Source organism: Perca flavescens, chromosome 15 (assembly GCF_004354835.1).
Source record: "Perca flavescens isolate YP-PL-M2 chromosome 15, PFLA_1.0, whole genome shotgun sequence".
Classification (NCBI taxonomy): domain Eukaryota; kingdom Metazoa; phylum Chordata; class Actinopteri; order Perciformes; family Percidae; genus Perca; species Perca flavescens.
This window is the reverse complement of record NC_041345.1, coordinates 8324290-8350844: the sequence shown is the minus strand read 5'-3', so window position 1 is coordinate 8350844 and position 26555 is coordinate 8324290. Positions and strand designations below refer to the sequence as shown.

General features: G+C 38.4%; 3 protein-coding genes across 6 annotated transcripts; 1 reads left to right on the top strand and 2 right to left on the bottom strand.

Annotated features, from left to right (window-relative positions):
- Positions 1-234: 234 nt before the first annotated feature.
- Positions 235-4678, bottom strand: hspbp1 (HSPA (heat shock 70kDa) binding protein, cytoplasmic cochaperone 1). 3 transcript variants are annotated; one of them, XM_028599872.1, is made up of 8 exons: positions 4541-4678; positions 3828-3958; positions 2949-3165; positions 2580-2804; positions 2197-2352; positions 1583-1679; positions 1357-1468; positions 235-930 (listed from the first exon to the last, which is right to left on the bottom strand). In XM_028599872.1, exons 2-8 carry the CDS (start codon positions 3945-3947, stop codon positions 850-852), a joined length of 1008 nt encoding a protein of 335 aa, XP_028455673.1. In that variant the 5' UTR covers positions 3948-3958; positions 4541-4678; the 3' UTR covers positions 235-849. The 3 variants fall into 3 exon arrangements, with proteins under 3 accessions (XP_028455673.1, XP_028455672.1, XP_028455674.1); XM_028599871.1 differs by lacking the exon at positions 4541-4678 and adding an exon at positions 4231-4509; XM_028599873.1 differs by lacking the exon at positions 4541-4678 and adding an exon at positions 4093-4162.
- On the top strand, positions 4673-10680 carry tufm (Tu translation elongation factor, mitochondrial). 2 transcript variants are annotated; one of them, XM_028599869.1, is made up of 11 exons: positions 4673-4752; positions 5134-5234; positions 5979-6025; positions 6128-6266; positions 6464-6630; positions 6834-7103; positions 7327-7459; positions 7709-7813; positions 8162-8313; positions 9237-9356; positions 10217-10680. In XM_028599869.1, exons 2-11 carry the CDS (start codon positions 5198-5200, stop codon positions 10385-10387), a joined length of 1341 nt encoding a protein of 446 aa, XP_028455670.1. In that variant the 5' UTR covers positions 4673-4752; positions 5134-5197; the 3' UTR covers positions 10388-10680. The 2 variants fall into 2 exon arrangements, with proteins under 2 accessions (XP_028455670.1, XP_028455669.1); XM_028599868.1 differs by lacking the exon at positions 4673-4752 and having other exon boundaries at positions 5000-5234.
- A 6468-nt stretch (positions 10681-17148) lies between these two features.
- kcnj12b (potassium inwardly rectifying channel subfamily J member 12b) lies at positions 17149-22197 on the bottom strand. Its single transcript, XM_028599356.1, has 3 exons — positions 22029-22197; positions 21624-21764; positions 17149-19360 (listed from the first exon to the last, which is right to left on the bottom strand). The coding sequence occupies exon 3, from the start codon at positions 19215-19217 to the stop codon at positions 17937-17939; it is 1281 nt and encodes a 426-aa protein (XP_028455157.1). The 5' UTR covers positions 19218-19360; positions 21624-21764; positions 22029-22197; the 3' UTR covers positions 17149-17936.
- Positions 22198-26555: the final 4358 nt, after the last annotated feature.

Sequence of the window (26555 nt, the reverse complement as noted above, 5' to 3'; positions counted from 1 at the left end):
TTTTGTAGGTCTTTGAGTTTTTTTTAATATGAACCAATCAAAGAAGGAAAGTAGTTCTTTGACTGGTCAGCACTTGACAGCTACTAGCTAGTTCAAAAGATTAAAAAAAAGCAACTTTCAATGTCAAGATATTTTACTATGTGTTTCCTGTTGTCATTTGAAATATCATATGAATATTCATAACATTTTAAAATACCATGGTCTACAACAAAACCTAAAGAAACACCACGCATATCAGTTTAGAATAATCTGTATTCTCTGATTTGTGCCAAAATATTTTAATTTTGCGTGACATCCATGTTTATGTGTAGGTTGTGCATGTTTTCACTTGTGAGCTGGCTATTATATGTATAAATATGTTGTTTTGTTAATGAATAAATATGGTGAAAAACATAAACAATGATGTCCATAATTCTGAGTAATTTCTTAAGAGACAATTGACTAAAATGAAAAGGAATAAACTTTAACTCAGAGACTTCAGACAATGCTAACTTATAACAATCAATACCTGGTTGCATGTGTAACTAAATTAACATTCAGGATGTAAATATTAACAACTCAAACAGAAAATACATACTACCTGTGAGGGAGATTGGTATTTGGTTAGGGGTTACATTTATGATATGAAGAACTGAAAACATGGGACTAAAAATAGCAGCTGACTTGAGAAGTATTTTTATACATTAGAGCTATTTACACAGTACAATCCAGCTCCTGCATTGCATGCAAAATATGGACAGCATCTGTCCTAACAGACAAAAACATTGCTTAACATCTACGATCCAGATCATAAATGTTCTGTTAACATCTTTTCACACTGATACCAAAACAGGTGAGGTAAATAAGACTTCAGCGATCCATCCCATTGTCATCTGACTGCTGCCCGCGGAAACAAGTAACCCTCAAACGCTCACAGAAGTCCAGTTCTTCCTGTTGGAAACAAAAACATGACTTTGAAAGATGTTCCTGGACAAGAATAAAGTTTTTTTTTTTTTTTTTTTTTTTTTTTTTTTTTAACAGATATCTTCATTTGCCTAAAAGTTAAATTTTCTGATGGAAAATTATCGACGTGTTGGCTTCTAGCTGGCACTTGAAAATACATTTAGTCAGAAGTTGGTTGCTTTTTGTTTGTTGACTTACTATTTCATTAATATTTTACACATTTCCACAACACTAAATTTTGCCATCATGCAGTCATAGTTTTGTACATGAGAAAAGACAACCGTCTTATAAACTCTGTTTGCTTTTAAAAATAAAAAAAAAGACAAAAAAAAACTATTTTAGGTCTACATTCACACAATACTTGAACCGAGGTTTACCATCTTTTACCAGCAGGCTTAAAGACATAGGCGTTACCTGGCTTTCTTCTTTTCCTTGGAGCTCTTTGGATAGCTGTCTGAGTAACTCCTCCAGACCCAAAGCAGGATTCCTGCAGTCTTTGAGACCCTGTGGACATTCTTCCACCAGACTAGACAAGACATCAGACACACAAAAGAGTTCAACTACTAATGAACCATGAGTTAATGTCAACTTGTGAGTGTTGGAGACAGCAAGGTTGAAATTAAGAGAAGATGTTTCTTACCAGCAAAGGGCGCCAAGCACATGTTCATGGAAATCTGAGTGTGGTGTGCGAAGAACAGATACCAGCTGCTGTACCATACCCATGGAGACAACGGTGTCTGCAGGAAGAAGGAAAAATATATAGATAATATATCGGACCCAAAATGAACAAAGTACTTACCAGTCAAAACTGCAAGCCCATCAGTCATCAGTTTATTAGACCAGAGCAATGGAAAAATACAAATCGATAACCCAACAACAGTAGTTAAAAACTAGATAAATACTCATCGCTTTATGTTTTCAACACACCTGTAGCAACTCACCAGCCCTACTGTTGGAGGGCTTGAGCATCAGCTGGTAGGGGTGATAGGTTTGGAGTTGGGAACCCAGGTTCTAGGCTATAGGCTATTATTATTATTAATATTAAGCTTCTTTTTGGAAAATAATTAGTGAACTGTTCGCCATAACTTTTTTTATTTGTGAATATCTGCCCTTTTAATTTACAGAATATGATTTTACAGGGTAAACATTGCCAGATTTTCAGACAAAGGCTGTGATGGCAAAAAAATAAATAAAAAAAATCCCAAGCTTAGTTAAAAACGCACTGTCCTGTTTCGATTCCTCTCTCATTCTTACCTTTTGTTTCAGGATGTGACATGAGCAGGTTGAGCAGAAGGAATGCAGACTTAGTTCTGAGCTTCTCGTTGTCTGACTGCATGCCTCGCATCAGCATTGAGAAGCCATCATGGGACAAGAATGCCTGGAGTCCTGCCTCCTGCTCTCGAACCAGACCTAAAGTCACAACAGGATACAGTTACAGTCTGTTCTGAGGTGAACTGTATGCTGAACGTCAAATCTAGTCTAAGTTTTTTACACTCTCTTTCAATGTGGTCAGAAAACCAATTCATGCTTCTGATCAAACTACTAGTCAGTAACATTATTAGCCAGTTTCAAGTAAACAGTATTCAACATTGAGTGAGTTTCATACTTAATTTTGCAGCTCTGTCTGAGATACTCACACGACACAGCATAAAGGGCTTTCACTCTGACTGTGGGGTGGGGGTCTGAGTCTGTCAGCTGCAGCAGTTTTGGCAGTGCCCCGATGCTAAACAAGTGGACCTGCACCTGCGACATGTTCTGGGCACAGGTAGCGATAAGATGGGCAGCACGCCACCTCAGTCCACTTTGGGCATGACACAGATACTGGGAGAGGCACAAATCCAGTCCACCAAGAGTCATTAGGTCTGTGAAGCACAGTCAGACAAAGTCAGGATAGGGCCAACATATAGTATTTTTTTTTTCTTCATAATCTCTAGTCTGCTAGTGGTTCTAAGTCCATGCTAACGAATGCTTGGAAAATATCAACTATAATACTGTTTATAACAAACCTCTAGCATTGTCCAGGTTCTCACACAACTCGGACAGCAATTCAAAGGCGGATTCCCGCTCATCTTCATCCTCCTCATCCCTTTCCTCCTCTCCTTCTCTCTCCCTTTCTCTCCTTCCCTCTTTGCGTAAGACGGCCAAGCAGTGCTTTATCTGCTCCACTTCATCCATTGGGCCTTTACAGACTTCTGCAAGAGCATCTCCCAGCCATGTCTTCCTCTGTAACAAATAAAGAGTACAAGAATGTTGCTTAACTTTGATGCAAGTTAGAGGTCTTCATGGATCCAAATTAAAACGTGTACTCCCTTAGATGGACTGTCCTTTTACAACATCTCAAACACACACAAAAATCCAAAGTACCTGGACTGAGGCCAAATTGACTCAAAAAGAGTTATAATTTCAGAAGAACCCATGGGGCACTGGGATATATTTGGTTTTGGTTCTGATAGAGACATTATGAGAAACAATGGATAAACACATATGACCTTGTGATGGAACAAGGCCTGCTTATAGTTTTGAGCACTTGAAGAACACTTGTGTCTAGAGCTGTAACTAACAATTAGTTTCATCATCAATTAAATGTCAGAAAATAGCCTTTAACAATTTCCCACAGTCCATGTTGCCAAAATCCAATGATGTTTACTTCAAAAGCATAGAAAAGAAAAACAACAAATATTAAAATTGTAGTTGTTGAAACCAGTAAATATGGGCCTTTTCGCTTAAAAAAAATGGAGTTAAAACAATCAATAACCAAAAAAGACCGTCAGTGAGAACTAACTGACGCGAGGACTAGAAAGTCTGGAACAAACGAGATGTGTGCGTGTAGGGCTTTCTGCCCAAAGCCTCCTTAGGTTTGCAATGTATTATTAACAGGCCCTCACCTCCTCTGACATGGGTTCAACAGTGGCAGGTCCCTCTGCGGCTGAACCAACATCCACTGCTAGCTGCAGGACCCCCTGGAGGTTCTGGGGATATCTCCTAGTTGGTCTGTCTTCTGCCATGATGTGCACCGCTGAGGAGTAAAACAAGAACATCAACAAGACAATTGGACCACTGGATTCAGAAATGACGTGCAGTAGACAGGGCCTGTGAAAATGAATCCAAAATACAGTTTTAAACTTTACTCTCTGATGACCCTGGCGTTACCCTTGCACTACCTCCAAGGACCCCATTCACTGCTATTCGACAGTAACGTTACAGCTCATTAGTTTACATCACTAGAATCATGCTACATTTTAAAATACGCAGTAGCCCTATATAACCCTGAATCTTAACACAATTTACCTTTACACGAGTCCTATGAAGCTGCGTTGGAAAAAAAATAGACACACTGCGTCTTTTTAAAACAAGTTAACTTCCCTTTAAACACAGATACATGAATGCGCTAGAAGAACATTCTAGCTAACGTAACATTAGCTGATCTCACGAGTGGCGAGGAGGCTGCCATGCTGTACCGTAAACCTTGAACCAAATTGGCAAGCAAAATGTTTTTCCGAACTCTTTTCTCATCTCTTGTGTCATTTAAGTATTCACATGTTCTATGCTAACTCAGTACTTTAAAATTATAATATTGTAAAACTGACAGTATTCTAACCTTGGCATTTAAAAGGCACAACAGTAATCTACTTCTTTCTATGCAAACTCCACCTATTAGTGTGTTTAAGGTAAATCAGTGACGTTTACGCACGGCGTTCAGAGAGTATCAGTAAAAGTAAGAGGAGAATAGTGCCTCATGAAATTCCAATTAATTGCAATTAGATAATGATCATGTCCTCGTGTCGTGCAGACCCAATATATTGTTACAACTTATGTGATTTTGATGATTGATTTAGATTTAGACATTTGTTAAAAGCGTGAAAAGTAAAAATCAAACATTTCTCCACCAATGCCACAGATAAATTAAGCAAGTTGGAGAAATGAATACAAAACAACAGCTTTTACAATAACTTTAAAAACGAACTACTCAGTCTGATCTGCTCGTATCCTAAAACCTGCAGTTTGGCACTTTCTCTTATTAAATAATTGTAATATGTCGTGTCTTGATGTGCATTATTATCATTAGTAGTAGTGGTATTGAAAACATAACTAACACCATTCGTAGTGGTAGTATTCTATTAGTAAACCGTTGTAACCAATCTATGTTTGTAACGAATAAAACGCCATTTGTGTCTGCTGTGTGGGCGACAGCTTTGGAGTTGGTGAGGTACTCTCTTGATTTTATGATCGTCTTGGTTTTGCCTCACCATCCAAGATGGCGGCGCTTGTGGGATTGCGTGCATGTTTCTCCGGTAAATGAGTTTAATTTTCTTGTAGTAAATGATTCTGTATGCATTTCTGGCACTTTGTTGATTCATAGCACCCGGATTTGTTCTACACATGAGAGAATATGTTGTTTGTGTTTGTAGAAACATATTCTATCATGAAAAAAGAGATGCTGCTGTCTCTTCAATAGCAGAGCAAGGTCACGTTACCAGTGATTGTTAGCTAACGATACAGCTAGCTGAGAATGAGAACTGACTAATGAGTAATGATTGAAAGTAGCTACTATTATAGGCGGCAAGATATCGAAACCTACTGTTTAATAACTAATTTGGATGAGACTGATAGTGTGGGGTCTTCCCTTCTGGTTCAAAGGGTCTGTTAGCTTAATGCAAGCTGCTGCAGAGGTGCTTCAGCTAATTACCTGATGTAAACTGTAAATCAGATTCAAAAACTCTGACACAGTCACATTCCTATTATCAAAAAATAATGAGACTGATCAATTCAGTTGCAAAACATGCTTATTTTACTGTATTTGAGTGTTTTCTTTTATTAAAATGAAAGTGATGCTTTACCTTGTTAATTATTTAACACTGGCATATTTTTTAATTAGATGATAGCCAGTAGAGATGTGTGAGAAATTCAGTGCTAACAGAAAATGGAGACAAATTATTGCTATCAACAGATGTCTACATACAGTATATTTTGCAGTGAGACTGAAATTTTTTTTTCAAAATTAATATAATTCTCATATTTTGATTCCCTCTTCTCAGCCCTTCAGCTGTCTTCGCCATGCCTCCGGCACAGCTCCTTTAAATTGGTGAGTGTGCATGACAAACAGCAGTCTACAGAATGTTTAACATGGATTTTGAAACTGCATTATTCCTGTATTTTTTTTTTTTTTTTTTTTTTTGTCTTGTAGTCTGCGGTGCCCCTGAGTCGGCGGACCTTTGCTGCAGAGGCTAAGAAGACATACAGCAGGGACAAGCCCCATGTGAACATTGGAACAATTGGTCATGTTGATCACGGAAAGACAACCCTGACTGCAGCCATCACAAAAGGTAGAGTCACTGACGTCCTAGGTTTTACTCTACACTGGCCCAGATTACCTTAAATCCAACATTAATTGGATCTAGAGACTGAGTTTGCTCCACTAACCTCTGACAAAAATGTAAGGCCTAATTTTTTTTTAATATATATATCGTTTTGGGTAACAAGAAATCAGAAATGTGACCTTGTTGTGTTTTTGGGTCCTTAGTGCTCGCTGACGCTGGTGGTGCTAACTATAAAAAATATGAAGACATTGACAATGCCCCTGAAGAGAAGGCCAGAGGAATCACCATCAATGCTTCTCATGTAGAATACACCACAGCCAACAGACATTATGCTCACACAGACTGTCCTGGTCATGCTGACTATGTCAAGGTAATCTTCCTCTACAAAGCACCAGCAACGGGCCTGGCCTGGAAAGTGCTGAACATCATGCAGCTTTGTTGTTATTTTAGCTGATCAGAATCCTTGTTTCTCCATAAGCATTTCAACCTTATTTATTTACATCATCAATAAATTAAATGTAATTTAATTACCTCAACATCTTTTTTTTTATTTTTTTATTTTTTTTATTTTAGAACATGATTACAGGCACAGCTCAGATGGACGGCTGCATCCTGGTGGTGGCGGCCACTGACGGCCAGATGCCTCAGACACGAGAGCACCTCCTGTTGGCCAGGCAGATTGGCGTCGAGCATGTTGTGGTTTTCATCAACAAGGCCGATGCCGTGGAGGACCGGGAGATGGTGGAACTGGTGGAGATCGAGATCCGCGAGCTGCTCACAGAGTTCGGCTATGATGGCGAGAACACACCTGTTGTGATAGGCTCAGCCCTCTGCGCCCTGGAGGTGAGGGGAACGCCTGCAGTCATTTTTCTTACAATACTTTGCTGAGCTTAACCACTAGTGGTTTACAGCTCTGTCAGCTACCTTTGCATGGTTTTAACAACAAGCTACAGTAAAAATAATGGTTCAGTCAGCAAAATCTTGTGGCTAAGTGCAGTACATTTTGAGTCTCTAACGTGAGGCGTCTAGATGTGATCTGACTAGAAAATTTTTTGCTCCATCTCAGAACAGAGAGCCTGAACTCGGTGTAAATGCAGTGATGAGTCTGCTGGAGATCGTGGATTCTTATGTTCCTCTGCCCAAAAGAGAGCTGGAAAAATCCTTTCTTCTGCCCATTGAAGGGGTTTACTCAATCCCAGGTAGGAAACTACAAGAAATGCGACCTGCACACTTTTCATCTCAACACTGTACTGTAATGCTGAACCCAATTAGGGAGGAATATTGGTGGTATTAGTTTCGTTGTAATGAATTCATAGCTTTAATGTATTTGCCTCTGTTCAGTGGTGAAATATTATGACTGACTTGCACTTCCTAGCTGTAAAAATGCACCATCTCACGTGAAAAAGTTATTTGCTCAAAATTTGAGTGTTATCTTTTGTGTCCTTCAGGCAGAGGTACGGTGGTGACGGGCACTATGGAGAGGGGTATCATCAAGAAAGGAGATGACTGTGAGTTTGTGGGCCACAATCGCAGCTTCAAGTCAGTGGTTACAGGTGAGTGAAAGGGGGGGGAAAGCAACAGAAACTCAAGAGGAGGAGCTCCTGTGTTACTTACAAAGCACATAACCACAGCATGACACATTTACAGACAGGTCACAATATATAAAAGAAAAATCTGAATAAATGAGTGGAGAAACTTTACAAATGCAGACACCTCCATACAGGGCATTAGGGGCTCACTGAATTGTTTGAGTATGTAAATATGAATCATATAGCATGACCTTCACAATCACGAAATATCATCCCAGTTGAACACGTATGTGTGATTATTTGCTGAAATGTTTAGCTTAAATGATACCTTACTGTATGAGTGGTGGTGTTCACCTAGCCTATTTTGCTCAGGTATTGAGATGTTCCACAAGTCTCTGGATCGGGCAGAAGCAGGAGATAACCTGGGCGCTCTGGTCCGAGGACTGAAGAGAGAAGATATAAGGAGAGGGATGGTGATGTGCAAACCAGGATCCATCCAGCCTTACCAGAAAATCAAGGCCCAGGTCCGAGCGCACAAACCAGTTGACAGACCAATAGTCACATTTATTTTTATTTATTACATGACTACCGGCCAAAGAGCAGTTTTAAAGGCAAACTGGGAGACCAGACAGATGCCTGACACAAGTCATGTTTCCATCTAATTGTCAAGCAAATTTTAAGCAAACTTTTAAAATGTCGCCAAAAAGAGAGGGGGAAAAAAGCGAATTGGCAGCGTTTCCATCAACTGGTTTAGAGCAAATAAACTACTGTTGACCGGGACTATAGTCATGTGAGTTACATGTTCACTATGTCACAACTTATTCAGCAAAGCATTAACTCTTTTTCAAAGAAGGCAAAAACCACCTCAAGCGAGCTTAAAAACTTTTTTGCGAATTTGAGGATTTTTTTTCTAATTTTGCCATTTTCTAATGCGATACTTCAAAATGCGCATAAAAATAAGTTGATGGAAACATGACTACTGACTATCTACTGGCAAAGCAAAATAGCTAGAGTGAGGGTGGTTATGTAATGTAAATGCACATTTTTTTTATTCTTTGTTTAGTTTAATTTTTACTATTTGAAAGAGTGCGGAACTTTTACATATAAATGAACGTCTGTTACATTCAAGCCCTTGCCTAATGAGTTCAGACGGTGCTGATTAAGCCTATTAGCTGCTATTCTGGTTCTCTGATTGGTTACACAGTATGTCATTCTACCAGTTTTACTCAATACCTTGACATGCAGGAAGGGTGGAGAGACCCCAGCATGCAGCTGGCTGAATCCCGCTGCTTCTTTTTAGCATGTCCACAGTGTTTATGTAATTACTCTCACAGCCAGAGGGGGGAGACAAAGGTTATGCACTCCAGCTTTTAAAATCAAAATGCACAAATGTCTAGTAACTGAAACACTGATGTGTGTGGACATGTTTGTGCTTCCTGTATTACAGGTGTATGTTCTGAGTAAGGAAGAGGGAGGCAGACACAAACCTTTTGTCACCAACTTCATGCCCGTCATGTTCTCTCTAACCTGGGACATGGCCTGCAGAGTCACTCTGCCCGATGATAAGGTTTGTTTGTGTGTCGGTCTGTCAGTGAATGGGGGGGAAAAAGCCCTTCATTCAAAACACTTCATTAAGTTAAAATGTACTTGAAGTATCTGAAATAAAGGTACTCGTTATGCATAAATATAGCCCCTTTTGAGTGCTATATTTTTAATTAGATTATTATAACTGATGCATCATTGCTTAAGCAGCATTTTACTGTTGTAGCTGGTTAAGGTAGAACTAGTTTTATATGCTGATCAGGGTCATAAAATAAATCTGGGTGGTCTTGAGATTAAGTGGAGTAGAAGTATAAAGTTGCAGAAAATGGAAAAACTCAAGTAAGAATACCTCAACATTGTACTTAAGAACAGTACTTAAGTGTAAAATAGTGTTTGAATCCCATCCAAAACAGTTCACTCAGCTAGTGCATGTATTCAACATCTTAATGTACTTTATGTAACTTGAGAATATTTCCAGTCAAACATAGATATTAAAATAATTGTGCTTGTGTGTGTGTGTGTGTGTGTATATATATATATATATATATATATATATATATATATATATATATATATATATATATATATATATATATATATATATATAAATAAATAAATAAAGCAATGCTGCATTTTGCAATGTAAAAAAAGTTGTAGGAATTATAAATTTCACAAAGGTAGTATTGAATTTAGACCTGTTGGATTTTGATTTTATTACAGCGTACCTGTATGGATTTGACAATAGGGTGTTGGCATACACCAGTTTATGTTTTCAATATAACCTAATGTACTTTTTAAGCTTCTTGCATTTGTAAACTATGTAGTACAACAGGATTTTGAAGGACAGTAACCACTCTCCTGTCTGTTGTTGTCATCTTTGTTCAGGAAATGGTGATGCCAGGGGAGGACACCTCCTTGACGCTCACACTCCGCCAGCCAATGGTTTTGGAAAAGGGCCAGAGGTTCACTCTGAGAGACGGAAACAGAACCATCGGCACCGGCCTGGTCACAGACATCCTGGCAGTTAAAGATGAAGACCAGTGCAACTGGGGCTGAAAGGGAAACTCTGCAGAGAGGACTGGGCTGGGGGAAGGGTGTGCTGGAGGTGCAGGGAGGAAGGGTCTGTGGATATCTGTGTCTGGTCAAATCAAATAATTCTAGAAACATATACAAATACAGTACATAAACCCATGCACAAACCTCAAACAGAAATTGACTCGAATGAATGCATGGCTCTGTTGTTCAGATTTACCCAACCAAAATACCTGAAATGTTTAGCAGTGTCTTTATGTTTAAAGGCCAAACTGTCAAAAATCCGTCATTTATGTAATAAAATCTATTTAATAATGCCTCCTTTGTTTAGTGGTATTTGCTTGCCAGGTGATTTTCCAAAAGCAAATGCGCCAAAAAAGAACATATTATATATGAACAAGAAGTATATTCCTTTCTGTTACACGTGTTATGGATAAATACTGCCAAGTCTAAATGTCTTCTGTGAAAAAGGCCTATGGCATTTGCATAATACTGCATGTTACAAGATGAATATGTCACATGAGGGCAGCAAAGAGGTGCTGCAAGAGCCTGTTTGCAAGTGATGTCAAAATGATTTGTAATTATAATGAACAAAATTAGGAAGTCAGTATTTTTCTTAACTAATCTTTTTTTGATGAGGTATAAAAAAAAATTAAAAGTTAAATACAATAAAACTAGTAACTTAAACATTACTTTCATTATACAATTTGTGGTTAATATATTTCTTGACGGCTCAGAGGGTCAATAAAGACCATCGATGTATTATATCGATAAAGACATGGTCTGATCAAATGCTTTGGTCTGATCAACTGAAGTACATTTCCAGGATAATTTTCTGACATCCGTTGCATCCCACACCTTCTGCTCTGTGTGTTGCTGTTCTCAAAAAGCCTTCGCTTCGGGAAACAACAAACTTCGAGCGAGAAAGGTACATGCCAAAAATTGCTGTTTTGAAGAAAATTTCGATCGCAATAAGGCAGGCGGGCCTGCTTGGTTCTTTCGGGAATGATTGTAAAGATTTACAAAGAATATTTTTACGGCATTTACTATCTAGCTGGGACATTTTGGGACCAAAATGAAAAAAAAAGAATATATTTCTTGACATATATTTAGACTATCAACTCCATTAGTTAACTATGTGTAGATGTTTTGAAATGTGATGAAACGATACGGTCTGCTAACCCGAGAGGTGATGGATTAAAAGTTTGACTGGTCTGACTCTCCTGTTGTAGCATGACGTCGTCCTACTCAGATTCTAGTCAGAATATGAACTTCCCAACCTCAAATGTTTTGGGCGGGGCCAAATTCTGCTGTCATCCAGGCTACTCCTGTCATGCCTTCAAGGCCAGATAAAAGATTCCTTTATGAAAAAGGTTTAAGATGTACTTAAAATAACAGTGTACCAAGTATTGCAGAAATTAATGTAATACTTAAATGTAAGCACCATGCCATACAACTTATGTCAGTATCTTATGGTTCTATTAAAAATAGTTTCGTCATTTGCTCTATTTACAGTCTTTTAAGTAAAAGTTGTGAGACTGAATGATAAAATTAAGAAAGAAATAATTAGTCATAGCAATTCAATCCACTAAATTCACCAATGAGATGTGAAACGAAACCCACATCTCTGTTAGATGAAGACCAACATCAGCCTGAGAGAAATTATCCTCAAGGGTGGTTGACATTGGAGATCCTAATGGTTTATGAAGGTATACTGTAGCTTCATTTAGCAGATCATATCATCTTGATAGTCCAGAATGACCGTGTTGGTGTTTGTGTGCACTGAATAGTTAGCGTCTTCTCTGCTCGATCATCCCCAGCAGGAAGTTCTCCAGTTGCTCTGTGTTTGCTGTAGGTATTTGAGTCAGTGCCTCCTGTAATCCAATCAGCCTGTTGCTGTAATCAAATACTGTATGTCTGCAGGAGTCTGGGCTGAGGCTTCTAGTACTACTGAGTGATGTGCTCAGCTGGAGGATGAATGTCTCCATAAGCAAAATAACTTAGAGAGATAGATGATCAGACAGTAAACACTAGTAATACTCTGCTTTAACTGTATCTCAAGGAGAGTGCTGATCCACTGAATGAGGTTCAAACCAGCGTTCACCTGTGACTGATGTTTGCTGAATCATGTTAAGACACATGTTCACATTCTTGTTCATCTTCACAGTGTTATACAGATATACATGAGATACATTACGCTGTCAGCTTTCAACATTATTAGTTTGATTGCCTGAATGATAGAAGAAAAGGTAACACTTGACTTTAACCACCTTATTAGCATGTAACAAATACTGGTTTATAACACATTATAATGTAGTAGTAAGCCACTATAAGGACCTTTTTAAGTGTTAATATATTTGTCAACAACTAACTTGGGATCTGGGCAGTGAGAAAGCATTCACTGGCATATACGCAGATGGGAAACTTGAAACTCTGATTCCTGAGTGAAATTTTCCACGCAGTACAATACATTGGAAAATCTTGATGTTATCTGTATTGATTCTCTTTCTGTTTTATGGGAATACATGTATTTAATACATTATTCTTGAAGTGATACTGTCAAAAAGGAAAAAATTATATTTATGTAAACAAATATAATATATATGTATTTTTGGTAATGATAAGTGGCCTGATGTTTTATATTTGTTATGTTTCTTAGCATGTTTAAAGCTATAGTGCGTAGTTTCTGTCTCCCCCATGAGGAATTCTAAGTAATGACAACAAAACTGTCGGCTCATCCACATGATACAAGCCTTCCGTGATCACGCACCAGCCCCACCCCTCCTCCACACAGTCGCTAGTAGCCAAGGAGGACACGGAGGATTAAAAAAACATGATGGACTCTTCAGAAGAGGTAATTACCTTCACTCTATTTTCTGTATGTGTCGTAAGTCACCAGACGAGACCAGCTTCTGAACATAGCCAGCTGAGAAATCCAGAGAGAGTTGTGTGGAGCTGATAGTCTTAATTAGCTTTGTATCAACTCATTTGGCAATGACTTGAATGTAACGGACGTTCATTAATATAAAAAAGTTACGCACTGAAGCTTTAACTTAATGTGCTTATTTTAGACAACATGACTCCAGAAAAAAATAATTTATGTTTACTAATGATTTTTAGTAAGGACACTAATGTAGACTTGATTTGTCTACTGCATCAACTTACCGCTCCGTGTTAATACAACTCGACCTGTTAAGTTTCACCTTGTGTAAAAAACGTAGACGGTTTAAGGCAAAAGGTTTCCAGGCAAATTTCTAGTAAAGTCAACTAATTCGGGATAGCAGTGTATACTGTGTTATATAGAAATACATTAATAAACACTTAAAATGTTCTGATAATTTTCGAGAATGCCTGATTATGACTACATTATAGTGAGTTAACAATTCAACAATATTGTTTTTTATATTATTATTATTATTATTATTATTATTATTATTATTATTATTATTATTATTATAAGATATTCCATGCTGAATATTTCAGTGTTATGTGTTGTACATTGATTTTTATTTTGTTTTTGAAAGTAAAGACAATTCACACGGTCTCTTTTGTGTAGTTTCACCTGGGGACGGTTAGACAGCAGTATTAATTACAGTCTAATCCACCCTGATTTCTAAAACCAGTTTCCCCTATCACATTTTCCCAGTCAGGGCTTTTTCCAACCAGCAATCTTCCATTCATAAGTTCACTACTCTAACCTTGAAACTCTCCACACCCTTCAAAAGAATAACACAACACTGCCTTAGCTATCTGATTTGGCTGTGAATGGAAATGGAAACTGTAATATAGTATCAGGAAGATGCTAAGAATTCTTTCCTTGAGTTGATCTGTCCTGATGTGATATCACATCCCTACGCCAAGGACAACAATACTTTAAGGCTTATTTCCAGCCAATCTTCAACATGGACGCTCATTTTCCAACACAATGACTCTGAGCAAAAGCTCTTTACATCAGAGTCTTGCCTATAGATAGGTGGTTACATTCCAGAAACACAACAAGCCAAAGAGCATCCAAAACATCTAATTGACATTTTTTAGCTGATGTATATTAAAACTGCACCAGAAAGACATTTACAGCTTCCTATCTACACCTTTTATGACAGAGAGAACAATCAAGCTGTTGGAAAAGACAAAAAATTCTAAAACTCAAGTGAGAAAGTAAATCAAATCAGACACAATACATTATTGTCTTGTCTTGTCTTGTCAGGTACTAAAAAGTTTAAACTTCAGATATGCAACATTTTCATCCATTAGTGGCATTAAGTACTTTTAAAGTGAAAAAAATTGAAATGGTCTCAGTCACAATTGATAGTTAATAGAAAATACACTATGAATCAGGTCTCATATATCTGGAGTGATGGCTAAAGGAGAAGAAGTGCAGCTGTTGCATCATGTTACTGTTTTCCACCCTCCACCTCCCTCTGGCAGCTGAGGGAAACCAGCGAAGAATAGAACTGCTGCAATTAAGGCCAAATTTGCCTTTCAACAACCCACTCTGCATGTTGGAAGACTGACCCTCCGCAGCTTCTTCATCCTCCAACACTGCCGAGTGGGTGGGAAGAATCTCAGTTTATTCTCGGTGCTCCTTCCATCACACAGCAGCTCTCAAAGGATTCAGCACCGTTAAAGTAAGAAATGAGACTTTCATTTGCCGCTTGAGATTACTTCCTGAAAGTTAAATGCATGAAAGAGTAGAACAGTTTATTCTGTTGAATGTCACTGTGATGGGACTTGATGCCAGGATAAAAGTTTAATATCTTATACACCTGCTCTTTAGCCCTTTAGCTGACAGGTCATATTAAATGGTAATTGAATAATACCAGATCTGGGTACTACCAACCCATAGATACAATGATATTGTACTCATATCTGTCCATTTTACAGGACTTTTAACAAGCATCACTAAGCATTTACCATCAGTAGAAACTGTAAGCTGTGTTTGTGTGTGTGTGTGTGTGTGTGTGTGTGTGTGTGTGTGTGTGTGTGTGTGTGTGTGTGTGTGTGTGTGTGTGTGTGTGTGTGTGTGTGTGTTCAAGGTTACAGGGCAGTGAAATCAAGCGGGACTGCCAAGTCTTGTCTGTACATATGCAAAGACATGCCTGATTGGTTGCATAAGAGTGAAAGAAGAAACCTCTGGCCCCAACCAGATATCATCCCACCAAATCACTGCCATAAACTACAGTCCATTCCTCCATGTTTATCAAACAGCTCCCACTTTCCCGTCCCACTTATTTGTTTTAACTCGACAACAAATGCATTCAACAGATGCGTATTGTTAAAATAATCCCTGCACTTTGTGTTGTCTGCCACGAAGGAAAAAGGAATCTGTTGGCTTTGTGAGATATATTTTATTGTGGTAATCAACAGGAGATTTTTCTTTTTTCTGTCAATTTATATATTGTTGTCTCACCCAACAAACTAAAATATTGTGAGAAGAAAACAAAGTACAGATTGCTTCAAATGCATTTAGTGGAAGACAAGAAGAGGTCGTTCAATTCAGTAGACGTTATTTCAGTCCATCAAGCAAAGAGAGTATTTCCAGTTTCTTGCTTTGATTAAGACATGTATGACATTAACACAGATTATTTTTTAATAATGTTTTAATACTTAGTGTCTATTCAGCCAGAAAGATGACAAAACCAAAAATTATAAAGATTTATTTACAATAATGGCCTGACAAATGTACAAATTAGCTATCTTTTCTCTGACTTTACATGCAGTGGACCCACAATCTGTTTCTGGAGCAAGCCCATTCTGATATTTTCAGCAAGTCAGCAAGATATAAATACAAATGTGTTGAAATTTGCTGAAATGGCAGTCAGGTGTAGTAAGTTAACCCACATGGTGCAATTAGTTTGAGAAATGTGGAGGCAAAACAAATTAATCTCACCTGGGATAAGTGAAGCAGTGGTACACAGTCTGACCTAAAATCTGTATTACTTGCCCTATTAATAGTAAGAGAAAGAAAGAGAATAATGCCTCTGGAGAAGAACTAAGAAAAATAATGTATAAACTAGGATGCGCATGTCTCTACAAAACGTGATTAAATAAATGTTTCTTGATTGCCTGCATGTCTACTTGTTTTTACGTTAATATAATATGCCAAGAGTTATCTCAGGGTATGGTTTGATCTGTTTACACTGATTTCCAGGTAGACTATTTTTTATTATTGTCATGTAATCTTCAAATCCATTAAGTACCTTAAATTAATTTTCATTTCATTAATTTTTCATTCATTTTTGTTTAAAAAAATCTGATATAATATTTTATTATGACATGAAGATAACTCTATAACGCATCTAAATCTGAGTTAGAGCTTATTAAAACGTCACACAATATATATATATATATAATATATTATATATATATATATATATATATATATATATATATATATATATATATGTATATATATATTAATACAAGTGATTACAGAACATGTAAATGTGAGAAACTTTATATCGATATTCAAGCACTTGAGATATTCTCAGTACTGTATTTTGTGTTGTGTGCTTGGGTTCCCTTTGGTCAATATTTGTGTTTTTTTGGATTTGGCCTTTAAACTTAAAAGAGACATATCTTGAAAAACTCACTTTTTAAAATACTGTGAAGTAGACAGGCAATCAGTTTTTTTGTGGGCTGCCTAACTTTAGCCAGTGAGAGTGAGATATAATCAACGGTTGTCTGCTAAAAAATTATAAGCCTGCTTTTGTCTACCACTGCATCAAATCAAGGACCCATTCTTTCTGAAAATACTTGCTTCCGAGGGTTAAATCTGCTTATTATTGTTGTTATTATTACATAGCATGTTGCTGTGGAAGAACGGAAAGTTTCACAGGTGTAGCAACACCAAGGGGATCGCGGCTTGGAAAAACGCTCAGTCACTCAGTGTACGCTCAAAAACGTTTCTGGTAAACTGTTGAGAAAGAAACTCCATATTTAACATCTACTCAGGTCAAATGTTTCCTTCTGGCTGAATATATAAGACAAAGATATGCATGAATGAGTTCTTTCCCTTTTTGTGTTAGAAATATTTAAAACTCTACCTTGTCATGTGCCCCCCATAGTTAGCCTACATGCATGCATGCATGTACATATCAGTATGTATGCCAACTTCCATCCATTTACATTGTATAATGTAGAATATTTAGTCTTGTTTTTCACAAAAGTCACATCATTAAGAGGAAAATCCACTGTTAATCTACACTTCTGTTTTTACCAAATTAATCTGGAGAAATATTCCCAAGGTTTAGTTTCCTAAACATCATCTGCAAAGTCTCAAAATATTCATACAAAACTATGCTATTGTCATGCACTTTATGACTAGTTTCGTCTGTAAATTGAAACATGACAGTTTTTTTTTTTGTTGCATTAAAGCTCCATAACAATTTCGGGAAAGCAAAAGAGTAAATCCGATGAGAAATGTCCTTGCTTTTCTGATGGAGATCATTACTGCTGTTTCTCCACCTTTATTGGTATCCTCGTGTCAGGAGAATGACAGTCATAGGGCTCTTCCCACAACGCTTTCATTGCTCTGCATCCAAAAACAAATCAAACAAGCAACAGCCAAAGGTTAGATCTCTGATTCTTTACGGGAGGACTTTTGATCATGTCCAGGAATGGCCTGCTCATCCACTAGCTCTGTTGAACACTTTTTGTCTTCCTCTTTCTCCCCATCCCCCTCCTCCTCCTCATCCCTGCTGATGAAGGCCAGCTCGTTCTCATAGCAGAAAGAGTTGGCGCCAGATGTTGGGAATTTTCTCTCCTCCATGTCCTTGGCACTGCATCTGGGGGTTGATAGTACTTCGAATGTTTTGTGAAAGTAGGCATAATCTATCCTGTACTGGCTCTTCTCCTCAAAGATGACGGGTTCAAAGCGATGACCCCACAGGATCTCTGAAGGCAGGTAAGAGCTGCGCGCCTGCGTCGTCATGGCTGTGGCCTCCACCAACCCCTCAAGTATAATTACTATCTCAAAGTCAGATGTTTCAAGATCTTGTTTACTGATGCCAAACAGTGGACTTTCTTCATTAATCTCGTGTATGACAGTGAGGGGTGCAACCAGAAACAGGCGGTCTGTGCCATTGTCATAACCTACGTTCATGTCAATCTGATCCAAGGGGATGTATTCGCCTTCCTCAGTATAACGGGGCTTGACGAGCTGGGCTCGTACATGAGCTTCCACAATGTGGCTCTTCCTTAGATTAGCAACCCTAAACATGAAGCACAGTTTCCCATCACGCAAAGCGATGACTGCGTTGTGGCTGAACAGTAGAGTCTCTGCACGTTTTTTGGGCCTTGCCATCTTGGCCATGATGGCGCCAATCATGAAGGCATCGATGATGCAGCCCATGATGGACTGAAAGACCACCATGAAGACAGCAACCGGGCATTCCTCTGTCACAACGCGAGCACCATACCCAATGGTCGTCTGGGTCTCAACAGAGAACAGGAAAGCTGCCACAAAGGTGTTAACCTGCATGACACAAGGAACAAAGTTGCCATCCCCTTCAGGATGTTCCATGTCACCGTGTAGGAGGCCGATGACCCAGTATGACAGGCCGAATGTTAGCCAGGACACCACAAACACCAGGCTGAATAGCAAGAACATGTATCGCCAGCGGACGTCCACACACGTTGTGAAAATGTCAGATATGTACCGCTGTGACTTCTCATCCATGTTTGAGAAGTGGATGTTGCATTGTCCAGCCTTGCTGACAAACCGGCTGTGGTATTTGCGTCTTGTGTGAATCTTGCCATTGCCGAAGCTGCCCACAGCAGGCATGGTACTTAGTCTCAGGCCGTCTTCTTCACAGGACACGAAGCTGTGGTGGTGGGCCCTTCCCACACTCATGCCTCAGTGGGGCACAGCGACGTGGCTTCACACTATCAGCTTGGATCATACAAAACTGACCAGGCTCAGAGGAAGTGCACAGCTCCTCCCAAAACAGTGTCAGTGTCAACTGGAATTGAGAAGTGAGGCATAAAAGTATTTTCCTGTAAAGGAAGGACAGGTAAAATATTAGTATTTGTATGAATGTAAAGTGATGGCTATCATCTGAAAAGTTGAATATGAATTAATTTACCTTTGTTTAAACAGACATACAGTAATGTTTGCAATAGTACATTAATGTGTTGCTGCTTCTGGACTCAGCAGAAACACTGCACATTAAATACACTGGACACGGCCAATGAACGTGATGTACATTTCCCCTTCAAATTTCCCCGTAAGTAGCTTTAGTGTGAGATTAAAAAAAACTTCAGTTTAAGAATAACACACATCCTCTATCTACACATTATCTCTTTGTTCCACACTATTGACTATAACTACTTTTGACTACTTGTTTAGGACAGACTTCTGCTACTTATGATGTACTTAAAAAAAATATAGACTTCTCTAAGGATTCACTCACTGTCAACCCACATAGTTAAGGAGATGGTTTCTAATAATAGCTGTTGATTTACAAAGCTTTCCTAGCCACTGTTGATTTAGTAACAACTCTTTTGATTGTTTTTCCTCTCAACATAAATGTTGTTGATGAATGTAATTTACAATTATCTGTGTTTTGAAGCTGTTTAGACGTTGATTTATTTATGCTACACAATTTAGGGCATGCAAATGATACAGTTATACATAGATTTTCAAACACAACTACATTTTATTTTTAATATATCCTTTCAGACATTTGATTTTCTGTCCTTCTCTTTCCACCCTGCTCTATTGGAAATACTCTGGTGTATACAATACATGTTTCTCTGATCAACAAGGTACAGAAATAGCCAGCTAATCCAATGTCCTGCCATTTTATGTGACGTATATTCTGTTTCCTCCAGCTGGCACAACTATTAGAGTCACTGGAGTACTGTGATGAGGCTGTGTGATTCCCTTGTGAGGCTGGACTGGAAAATAATATGGGCTGAAAAAGACCGGGCAGAAAATTGGGTATCATAGAAAAGGCCTCAGATCCAAATGGTTTGATGGTAATCGATGGAATCACTTCAGGCACATTAACGGAAATAATATTCTAAAAAAAGGGGAACTTCATCCAATTGCAGCCTTCAGCACATCCTAGAAATAAAATGTGTTACATTTTCTATGTGATTTCCAGCCATACAGTTTTGATTGGTTAATGATAGTGCCAGAACCAGTATTATACAGTAAATGTAATCAGATTCCTTCTCAACATCCTGTTCACACAGAAACACATTACACAAAGGAAGACAATTGTGATTCCAGGTCATTATCAGCAAAAGGTTTACAGGCCTTCTGCCTGAATATTTTGGAGTCAAACTGTCTAAATGTCTTAAATGTCTCTGTTTTAATGTTTTGGTCTACAGCCATGTTAGTGGCTCTGTGAGGCTGTACTTAAATGCTAAGGACAACATGCTAACATGCTTGCAATATTTAGAAAGTATAATTTTTACTTTAGTTTAGCATGTTGGCTTGCTAACATTTGCTAATTAGCACAGAGCTACGCTGATGGGAATGTCATTCATTTTGTAGGTATTTGGTCATAAACAAAAAATGTTGGACGGATTGAATTTTTTACCTGATGATGGCTCTAAATGAAAGGTTAAGTGTACCACCTTCATATCCACCTCAGAATGCATTGTAATCCCTCAACTTGTTTTGAAGTTCAAGTTTATTATCACATGTATAAGTACAGTGAAATGCTTGTTTTTTTCAAGAGACAAGATGCAGTCGAGATTTCATCTTTAATAAAACAACCAAATGGGGTCACAAAGGCTGCTGTGCAGGTGTCCCCACCATTGATACCCTATAGCTATAGACATCAATACATTGCACAGAACAGTAACATAAAGTAAATGATGAATTTGATATATACTTTCTGTACATATTCAAGTTGAGTTATGTTTCAAACCCTCAACCTGAATTGAGTACAGACTCCAGGATGACAATTGATAACAACAAATCTGACATTACGTGCATGTTTGAGTATGGATATGTGTGTGTTTTTTATGCAGCAGTTTCTGTTTCTCAATGCTCTAGTTGCTAGGAAGCAAAGGTTATTAATATCTAATATTCTGTCTGACAGCTTCTCAGCTCTCAAAGGAGCCACTCTTTGCCTGCTGGGCTGTGATCTCAGCATTGGAGCAGAGATGAGTCTATTTCTCTCCTGATCACGACAGAGACTTAAAACATATTAGAATTAAACAATGAGAGACAGTCCACAGGTCTCTTTTAAAGGTTGTTGGCTACAGTATTATATTTATAGTTTTTCTGTCTAAAGCAGCTTACCTTGTATGCAAGTGTTCCCAATAAAGGTTGATTTCCAACTTTCCTTTTTTCCCCCAGGTCTTTTAGCCAAACTGCTGCATCCTTCTCCTCAGGCTTTCTTCAAATCTTCTCTTTTGTTACGGGTAGAACCACTCTATCCTCCTGAGGCAGAAAAGTAAATGGCCACAGAGTACCATCATGTCTGTGCCTCCTACTTTAAATGTGTCTCTTTTTCCACTCAATAAGCAGAGCATTACAATTGCTCCTTCTGTCAAGTCCTCCAAAGTTGTTGCTCGATTGATATCCAGTAGATCAGAAACAGACAAGAAATTAGAAAATGACTTTAGTGAAGAACTGAAGTCATAATTTGAACCACTGAAATAGCCTTGATCACAGCTATCCCAAATTAAATTCTGTAGGACTCACATGGCCTTGAAGGTCCAATCCAATCACAAAATTATTCCCTCACAGCTCATTTCAGAGTCATGGGCAGTCGACAGTATCACACTTTCTTGGTATATCAGCTATCTGATCATGTTCTGCTGCAGATCCCACTCTGTATCCCACATCCAGTGAACTCTTGCTCACTGCTCAGCTCTCGTCCTCCCCCTCCCTTTCACGGTGTCACTGTAGATACTTGGCATTTGGAGACAAAGTGCTCTTCCCCTACCAAGTGTTGCACCCACTGGTCAGCAATGCTCAGAGTTGAAAAGACCAACTGGTTTATTCAGGACTGATGTGTACTAGAGAGACCAGCCATGACCAGAACATAAACATATAGCCTACAATTGATTTCTCTGGGTTAGATTGGCACATTGGGTGTATTATTGGTCCAGAGGTAATCAGGTGGGCATAAATGGAAGTAAAGTTAACACTTCTAATTCACTACCATACTCTGTAATGTTGTCTTTATTTTCTAACTAAAAACCAAACATATCACAGAGTGGGTGGTGTGGTCTCCATTTTGACTCATTCATGAAGCAAAGCAGCTCCTGTTGAACACGCTGGACTTTGAAAAGCCCATGTAGGCAGTGCTGAACATCACTCATTTGTCTTATGTGTGTGCATGCCTGGAGGAAGGAGGAAATCATTGAATACTTAGTGTATCACAGGGCCAATGAGCAGTTGTTCCCTTGATCAGAGTAAAACGAGACTATGAGTCTACAGCCACGCTAGCAGCTGTGTGAAACTGTAATTAGGCAATGCTAACATCAGCATGTTTGCTGATGTTAACCAGGTGTAATGTTTACCATGTTCACCTTACTGCATGTTAGCATGCTATCTGCTGTTTGCTTTTTAGCACTAAACTCAAGCTAAAGCTACAGTAAGGCTGGTGGGAATGTCATACATTTTGCAGTTATTTGGTCCTAAACCAAAGAATTTGACAAACTAAATATTTGATTTAATGATGGCACCACTTGACAAGTTATGATCACCAAAGTCATTAGGATACGTTGTCTGGGGGCCATGAATATCTGTACCAAATTGTGTGCCAGTCCATCTAGATGTTGAGATATTTCACAGAATAAGGGAAAACATCAGAGGATCACCAAAGTATTCATCCTAAGGGGACCATGAATGTATGTAAAAAAAATACCATGGCGAACCATCTGATAATTATTGAGATCCAACATAGCCACGGTTCTAGCATGACTTGAAAAGAAGTGTCCATAGTATAGTGAAAGATATTTCACTCTGGGCCAAAGCATAGGAAATACACACTTACTTTGTCACTAAATATTTCTTCTGGGTAAGTGCAATTTCCAATCACTCCGGATGAAAAATATATCTGCTATGTGTAGTGGGCAAGCTACGACACATCTCATGCTGGTTTTTTAACAACCCACCGACACACCGCTCTTCCCAGGAGTTTGTAATTATTTTACAGGACAGAAACAGGATCAGTAATTCTAGTACTGGCCTAACCCAGATTCACTAGATGCCTTCACAGAGCAAAGAGATGGGTGGAAGGTACACATTGCACGGCATCCAAGGAAGCTAAGCCATGGTTGTCTGAGTATCAGTTTTCTAATTCTAAGAGGAATTCTAGACAATAATGTTTGACCTTTGAGAGTGTCGGTGCCGTTGGATCTGTGTTCACTAAAGCAGTAAGACTAGTGTATCTTCACATATTTTCACATTTATTAAGTCAAATCTTTAACAAAAAATCTGTTGACTGTAACATTTGGCAGGCCATAAATGTAATTATTCATAAAGCACATTTCTAAACCTTAAAATACAAGGAGCTTTGGGTGTGTGATCCTGTGTGTGGGTGAGTCATAACTTTACATACACACTACGTTACTGTTACTGTACGTTACTATGATATTAGGCCTGTAAATGGGTTGTGGGTTCAGTTATGAGATGGCAGACCAGATGGGGATGTGAAGTGTGCTATAGGGACAGAGAGAGCCCGGCCAATACCTCGTACCCAGCGAGTTATTTAAAGGCAGCCTCACTGCGGCAGGACAAAGTGGGCCAGGCTTGACCACACTCAGGACACACGCTGCAGTTTGATCACCTTTCAGATAATCAGCACAAACTCTCCTGATTCATATCGAGTGTTATGTCATGTTGTGGTTATCCAACATATGTGATATGGAAGACACAGGATGTTTACTCAAAGCTCAGTCAGACATGAGACATCATTGTTCTATTATCTATAGCTATCTATATATAGCTAAATATCCGTATCTATGGCTGTAAGACGTGGCCTGTAATTGCTGTTGGGAATAACATCAATCACACAGTTACATAAGTGTTTTTACTATGCTAGTGCATAGTGTAAAATCTTTGAGCAAGAGCTTGTAACTTGTTTTCCCCTCTTAGTCAGTGCTGCCACATTAGGTTACATTGGCCTCGTTATTGAGGCTATTTATTCAACTATAGAAAAACTGCAGAAAATTCATTCATTTTTGTCTGTCTTAGGAACAGAGCTAACTCTATTGCTAAGATGGACCTCCAACAAAATGGTTGCGCACCTATTTAACACAGCAGTGATCACAAGGAAGAGAGAAATAAAACACAAAAGATACTGTAAAGAGTGTGAGTGATATTTATGTCTCTGTTGGCAGCCAACACCGCCAAAAACAACCTGAGTGGGGAAGAGAGGCGTTGTGCTCCCACCGAACAGAAAGAAACGCTGCACATACACAAGACGCGCAACTCTTTTTAGGGAGCTGTTCACTAACCTCCCTGCTCCAGTTAGAGAATCTGCTCCAGATCAGCCTAATCAACATCCTGCCTCATCATAATAAAGTGCCCTCACCTTGTGATAAACAGGGGGAGACCCTGGAGGTTGAACTTCAGGTCCCTCTTACTGTGAAGCGACTTCTGCATTAAATCCAAAAACTTTAGTTAATTGTTATTCTACCCCATACAAGTGGATAATTATGTTTATTTTTCTTCAAATAGCAAAAAGGTTATTTGAAAAGTTTATGAAAGGTTTAAAGTCGTGGTCTGGTCCTGTTCTAAAAATTTGTCAATCTGTCGGTACATGTTAGTCATTGAGTTATAAAACTGGTGCCTATTAAGTGATTTCATATTGAATTATTGTTCATGGCTTTTAAAGATGTCCATATCATAAGTGATGTAAATATGCTTCACATCTTCACACCTGTTTTTGCACCAACAAAACTTTGCTTGTTTGTTTCTGACACATTTTATGCCAATCAGCCTCATCATCCTACATGCCGAGGCTGGCACAAATTTATATTTGTCCCAGGTGAACAACGTAAGATATATCCATTGTCATGGAAACACTGACAAATTTGAATTCCAAGTAGGTCACACACCTCTGGACCTGATTTTGTAACACTGTGATCCAAATCAAAATGGAAATAAACAAGCCCATGCAACTCCTTCGTGTTCACACCCACTTTAAAACACAAACGCAGATTTGTGTTGCATGTTGTGAGAGGAAAAACAAGCAGAGTTGTGGTCCTGTCAGCTGCAATGTAAACGCTGCTCAAGTGTATCATTGTGGAAGCAGGCTGTGCTGGTTGCAGTAATTGATCTTTGCAAATGGGCCACTTATTTTTACAGCCTGAGCAGGTGCACCTTTGTACTGGTGTTTCTACATCAGCCGCTGATCAGTCATGAGGACTGAGAGCGTTTGTGGGGCAGCTCGACCCGGCAGGTGCACATACACTCATACACACACACATACACATTGTACTCCCCACACAAAGAAATGCAGAAACAAACTGAGAGAAGTTTATATTTGAGATTTATAACAGAATTACTTTCTTTATTCCTTTTAACATGTTGTAATCAGTGTAAAAGTCATTAGTATTAGAAAGGCATGTCGAGAAAATAATGAAGGAATTAAAAAAAAGAAAGTACATGATAATAAAGCCATATTTGATAATAAAGCCATATTTGTGAGCGTGTTTGTAAAAGGTTTTCAAAGATTTAAGTTTTATTTAATTCATATTTCAGTTAAATTTGCATCCAATGAGCTATCAAGATTACGAAGACAAGACAAATATATTTTCTAAAGGAAATGATGTGGTTAAAGGGACAGAATTCATGCAACACCAGGAACCCTTACTTTATCACAGATGCAATTTTTTATGCATTATTCAAAAGGATATCAGTCAGATATCATTCTCAGCCTACTGGTAACCGACCAATAAACAACAGAATAGAGAAAACCCACCTTATGAGGCTGAATCCTTAAAATTCCAATCATGCTCAAATGCTTTTGTATACGTTGGCCCTTTGAAATGAATTTATTTCTAAGAAAAGTTCTTTAATGTGATAATTTAGAGAAAATCCAGTTTGCAAATCATACACATGATAGAATTATCCCACACCACGGTCAAAATACAGTTGTGTAATGTACTTGTCCAACTGTAGACCAGTTACTCTTTTTCCAGAGCTTTAACCCACATCTTAAAGTGCTCTTCAGCAGATGAAAGCTTCAGAGCTAGCAAAGCTAGAACACGGATA